The sequence below is a fragment of the Microtus ochrogaster genome, chromosome 21, assembly GCF_000317375.1.
Source record: "Microtus ochrogaster isolate Prairie Vole_2 chromosome 21, MicOch1.0, whole genome shotgun sequence".
NCBI lineage: Eukaryota > Metazoa > Chordata > Mammalia > Rodentia > Cricetidae > Microtus > Microtus ochrogaster.
This window is the reverse complement of record NC_022022.1, coordinates 6,024,727-6,030,876: the sequence shown is the minus strand read 5'-3', so window position 1 is coordinate 6,030,876 and position 6,150 is coordinate 6,024,727. Positions and strand designations below refer to the sequence as shown.

At 41.7% G+C, this 6,150-nt stretch overlaps 1 protein-coding gene across 1 annotated transcript in view; it reads right to left on the bottom strand.

Annotated features, from left to right (window-relative positions):
* The window catches only part of Sec22b (SEC22 homolog B, vesicle trafficking protein), a 21,821-nt gene extending 16,351 nt beyond the window's left edge, over window positions 1-5,470 (bottom strand). Inside the window, exon 1 of the mRNA XM_005357076.3 lies at window positions 5,258-5,470. Coding sequence (XP_005357133.1) covers window positions 5,258-5,332 — 75 coding nt within the window. The 5' untranslated portion in view covers window positions 5,333-5,470. The remainder of the gene's footprint in view (window positions 1-5,257) is intronic.
* Between the last annotated feature and the right edge of the window lie 680 nt (window positions 5,471-6,150).

Sequence of the window (6,150 nt, the reverse complement as noted above, 5' to 3'; positions counted from 1 at the left end):
TGGAACTCGCTCTGTAGACCAGGCTGGTCTCGAACTCACAGAGATCCGCCTGCCTCTGCCTCCCGAGTGCTGGGATTAAAGGCGTGCGCCACCATTTCTTAAAGAGAAAAGGAGGGGTATACTGTAGTCACACCACTTGGAAAGGATCAACGGCATACCTTACCATTGCCAACTCATCCTCATCCTGGGGAGGGAGGAGGGCATTCTGTAGCTATGCTGTGAAGCTCTCTACCACTCAGATCTGCAAGCTGGAAATTTCACCACCAAGCTGATGGTAAGGAAGTGGAGCCTCTGGGAGATGGTCAGTTATGATGAATGCGCGCTAATGGCTGAGGTTGATGCCCCTGGTTGATGCCCCTGTACGAAACCCCAGAAGGCTAATTTGGCCCCTGTAGCACATAGAGACCCATACAAAGTTGCTATCTATGAATTAGAAGCAGACACCAAGTCTGCTAGCCTTGTCCTCTTGGATGTCTAGTCTCTAGACCTAGAGAAGTATCTCTTGTTGGTTATAAACAAGCCAGTTTATACACACTGCCATGTGACAGAAAGCCCTAATTACCTCATTTTTGGAATTATTTATTTTGTATAGAAAGATAGACTGGCCTTCCTTTGGCAGACAGCTCATCATGCTGAAATAAAAATGGTAATATTAGTTCTCCCACAGTCTGGGAGGGACACACCATGAAATATCTAGCTTCCAGACATAGCCACTGAGCCAACAGTAGAAACAAGGAGGTAGTTCCAACAAGACAGGTCTGCAAAGACGCAAGGACACAAAGACAGTGACCTAGAATGCCAACAGAAATGGGGTGATAAATAAGCACGAGGGAAGCCAGGACAGTCAGACAGAGTCCACTCAGTGCACTTACTGTGGATTCATCTTGTTTAGTATTGCTGTTATAACAATGATCTGATATAATGCTATTTGTTTGAGAAATGCTTCAGTATCAGTGTACATATGCATGTGCATATTATGTCAATTCACACAGTAAACGATATTAAGCAGTATGCTTACATTCATCTATCCATGCCAGAAGATGTTAGTGAATATTATCACATGCTTTCCATCAGTAAGAAATGGTGAACGGCATCCTATTTTTATGTGAATGGAATTTACCAATCTGTTTGCTTCAGCATGACATTATGTGGAGAAAGAGATCTGAACCCACACCAGCACTGGTAAGGGATGCAGCTAATATCGGGAATGTCACTGAAGTGATAATGAAGAACAGCATGCATGATTTTAACCATGGCTCCACACTGGATCACCTAGTGACTTTAGAAAATATTATGTGCAATCTTCACTCCTAAATCAATAAATTAACATTGCTCTTCAGTTGCTAAAGGCAGATGAACACCTTAAAGGCACAGCTGAAGAAAATGATGGCAAAAACCCAAAACAAAACAAAAAAGCTCACACACAACCCTGACAATCAAATAAAAAGATACAAATCTCCCAACTTTCTAAGACACAATATAACCTGAGAGGACAAAACTAAAAGTCATACTGATTATAGAAATAATGGTTGAAAGCATACTACAATTTCAAAGTTTGCAAAAAAAAAAGAGCAATGTCATGCACATTGGGCAAATCTACATATAGAGATTCTAGTATGACAATCAACATTAATGCTGATTCAGCTGGCATTAACATTCCTAAGAACAAAATCATTCTGGCTAAATAATAGTTTTTCTGACATATTTACACAATAGACTACTAGGCAGGCACTAAAATATTTAATGATATGAGACAATATTCAGCACGTACAACTGTTAGAGGAAAAATGAAGTCAGTCTTAAAGTATTTTTTATAGTATAGTCTTATAGTATTATTTAATTTTACATACACACATGGGGGAAGAGAAGAGGGAAGGGAAATATGAGAATATTTGAGTACAGATTATAAGAAATAAACACCATTAGCACTTTTGGTTATATAAGTCACTAAACTCTTTAAATAAGCATGGATTAATTCTACAGTATAAAAAATACTCATTGACTCCAGTTCACTGCATCTTTGTACAAAGTTTGTGTAATTCTGGTATGTAAATTTAAAGACAGGCTAGAATTCGGAAAATACTTTAGAAATAAAGTTAACACTTTCTGTCAGGGACTATTCTGAAGATTTTACATAATTTAACTAATTTAATCACCCTATTTACCCTAGGAGTTGATTAGAATTATTATTCCAATGTTATACTTTAGAAACCAAAATTGACCAAGGACTCTATGGGGCCAGAAAGGGAAGAGCTAGGATATGACCTAGATAATCTGACCCCACAGTCTCCACTTCAAGCACTATGACATCCCACCTTCCAGACCATGTCTTGTCAATCATGTAGTTCACAGGACACGCTCAAGGAGCTATGTGGTAGCTGATCAAGACTCCACAAAATAACAACATAACCACTGCTTTACAGACTAATGTGACTTGCTTTCAATGTCAAAACCACAAAAGACACACAGTCAGTTAGCTCAGCTAAAAATACCTAAATGTCCTGATTGTGCTTTCTACTTCATGTAGAAGAAACTAAACGCCTGTCTGCCCTGTAAGATATATAATACTCCAATAATGAAGAGAATGAAAACAGCAGGCTCTGCCATGAGGCGAACTTGAGGTCGTCCACGGGTATATTTAGGGTTGTCTCTGTATGACAAAAGGTACAAGTCAGTGATTTGCCTCAGAACCACAGTACTTTTGCCATCTCATTAGGCCTAGTAGATAACTAGTGGTACCAAATAGCATCTTTTACCTTTCTAAGAAGGTTTCAGACTCGATTTTGTTTTACAAACCAATGAATATACCAGGTATACTTACAAAACACGGGTGAGAAGTTCTTTCCAGCATAGGTGGCCCCTCAACTGCTGCATAATAGTCAAGTTCCACATCACTGATATCAGGGTGATGACCTCATCCTTCTCATTATCTCCCACTTCCCACATACTTTAGCGCTGCCAAAGATCACTGTTTTCTCTAAGGACATTTAGCTAAGGTCTTATCATCTCTGGATCCTTGATAAACTCAGCTGGTCAAAGGTTAGTTTGACCAAGAACCAGCCTTTTCCTCTGTAGGCAATTATAGTAACCGCCCTTAAACAAGGAAAGCGAGGCAGTTTTACTGTACAGCAGGTACTTGTCTTACTGACTCCCTATCATCTACCTGGTTCTAACACCTTTCCCGAAGCTGAACTGCCTTCCAGAACTAGAGCAAAATTAAAGCAAATACAGTAATTTTGAGGTAGACTAGAAAGGTAGATAAAAGAAACAGCAAACATCCTAAAAGTCTGGGTTTTTGAAGAACCTCTCTGCCTGCCCTAAGCCTAAATTTCTAGCTAAGCCCACACACAGTCAGCACTGTATAAACTGCCCTGTCTATACGATATGTGTCATTCTCTACTGCATTATCTTAGTAACCAGTCATTCTCCCTAACAAAGCAGTTAACAGCATATATAGGGACTGGCACCTAGTAAATACCTAAAAATAACCTCATGAGTACTGTACAAATAATTAAAAGGACATGAATTATTTTGGCTTGGATAATTAGCGGACTGAATATAAAACTATTTGGTCAAAATAATCTATGCCTTAAAAGATATTTCTGGTAGTGGTACACACTTTTAATCCCAGCACTCAGGAGGCAGAGACAGGCAGATCTCTGTGAGTTTGAGGCAGGCCTGGTCTACAAAGAGTTCCAGGACAGCACCAAAGCTAAACAGAGAAACCCTGTCTCAAAAAAATAAGGCAGAGGGATCAATTCAAGGCAAGCAAGCACCAGCTATATAGAACATGTACCAAATTAAAAAAAAAAGTTACTTCTGTATTCGTAAGAATTGAATGCATGGTTTAAAAGTCTTAAATGGGGCAGGACAGACAGTGGCTAGGAACTTGGGTTCTGGTCTAGAGCCAAACTGATACTGATAAGAAAACAGAAGCTGATTACTATACTCAGCAATTCTCAAAAGGAACTTTTGGAAGTGTCTAGAAGCAGTTCAAGTTGTAAGAACATGAGGTCAGAGAATGTGCTCCTCCTGCCATTTGGAAGTAGAGGCCAAGGATATTAGGAGACATCCTACAAGGCACAGGACAGTCTCTGGCAACAAGGAACCATTCAGTCCTAAATGTGAACAGTGCCAGGTAAAACAGGGCCCCCAGCTTGTTAGCTGTGTGACTTTAAGCAAGCAGCCTATTCTCTGGAAGCCTCACTAAGGGTGACGAGAGCACGCACTGTAACATGGACAGTATGAGAACGGAGGAAGTACCACACTTAGCAAGCTTGGGACAGCGCTGCTGTGTACTGGACACTCTATAATGCTCTGTGCACTGTTAGGATGGCAAAGATCAGCATACGATGGGTGCTTTCTGCAGACATTAAGAGTTCAGAAAGAACATTATTTAAAATCGAAATTACTGAAGGGAAATAATGAAATCAAAATCACAAAAACACTTCTGGGGAGAATTTCTTGTCAATGAAACAAAAGCAACCGGTTTTGGCAGATTGATAACAAATAAATACCAAGTTTAAAGTTATGAATTTTTCTGAAAATTATCCAAGCAGAAACTAGGGGCCCACTAATAATAAATAGCATCTCAGATCCACTTTCACCCCCCCCCCCACTCCTCCAATAGAATTCAATGCAACTGCCCAGATTTTGCTCCTCTCTACCCCACTGCTACCCCTCATGGGAAAAATATTTCTCAAAGTATGTATCTTCTACCACCCGCTCTCTCCCTACCCCGCCATCTCCTTTATTCAGATCATATTCTTGGTCTCATTTGAACAATAACTGTGGAGGTAGGAACTGTACTGAACTTTGACAACTTTACAAGTGGCAATATTACCTCATCCTCTTTCAAAAGATGTCATCGGGCTAGGTCAAGGATCAGGTGCTACAGGAAAAGGAGGTGAAGAAACGAGGGTGATCTTCCCCGACAGAAGTCAACAACAGCCTTAGCGACAGCAGAAGATGAAAGTCCTGAATTTTAAGAAAGTCCCTAAAAACTCATCTCAAACTGGCTGGGTGATCACAATGAGCCAAAGGTATCCTTTTTGTCTAAAGAGAAACAGGTAACACCAAACTCTAACTCCTCCGACAAAGATTTTTTCTCACAGGTAGTCTCTCTACCAGCAAACGGTTCTAGAGCTACGGGAAAGGAGGAGGGGGTGCCTGCGAGGTTGCCAGGGTCTCGCTTGTCCAAGGAAGGAATCCATAGATGGGAGCGACTGGAGGGCTCCGGGCTCAGAGCGCAGCTTACCTGTTCGTCCTCCTGCATCGAGGCGGCCAGCGGAAGCCCGTCCGCTACGCGGGCGATCATCGTCAGCAGCACCATCTTCCTAGGCTATGGAGACCCGGCCGCCTCAGTCGCTGGCCTCTCTTCTCCCGCGGTGACCGGTTACACCTACCGCTCACTTCCCCAACAGCTAGCCGCCGGCGTCTCCGCTTCCCGCTGAGGTGGCCGGAAACAGCTCCAGAGCTTTCCACTACCGGTCCCTCCAATTGACTTCCCGCCGAGAACCACAACCACCGGAACTTTAGTTCCGCAGTCTTTCCACCTACCTAGCAACTAGTCAAGTCCCACCCACGTTTGTGATTTTTTTCTTTCACTAAATCCTGTCTCTTGAAGGGGCGTGGCACCCAAGCTGAAATGATTTTCTAGTTTTTTTACACTTGAACTGTTCGAAAAAGGACTAGAAAGGTGACTGAGAGCAAACTTTTAGACAAACGGAGTGTGAAGCAATTGAAAAGCTTTCTGATTTTTTTTTGTTACAGAAAACTATGTGTGTGTGTATGTGTGTGTATTACATTAGTGTATGTCTCTGCAGAGATTTTTTTTGAGGGGCTTTCTGGTTTGAGGGTTGACGTCACGAGGTTCTTAGTGGCAAGAGATCAGCAAATAGGGACTGGAGAGGTGGCTCGGAGACACCAAGAGATCTCTCTGCCTGTTGAGAGGACTGACGTTCAGCTCTCATCCGACCTCTACAGCCTCTGTGTGCACATAGTGCACACATGTAAGAGGAGGCAAAACACCCACACATGAAAATTTTAAAAAAAAAGATCAGCGAATTTTTACTATACAAATGAACAAATTGCATAGGTTCTCCCCCAAATCAACCTCTAGTCAGCTACCCTTTTTTTTTTTTTTTTTTT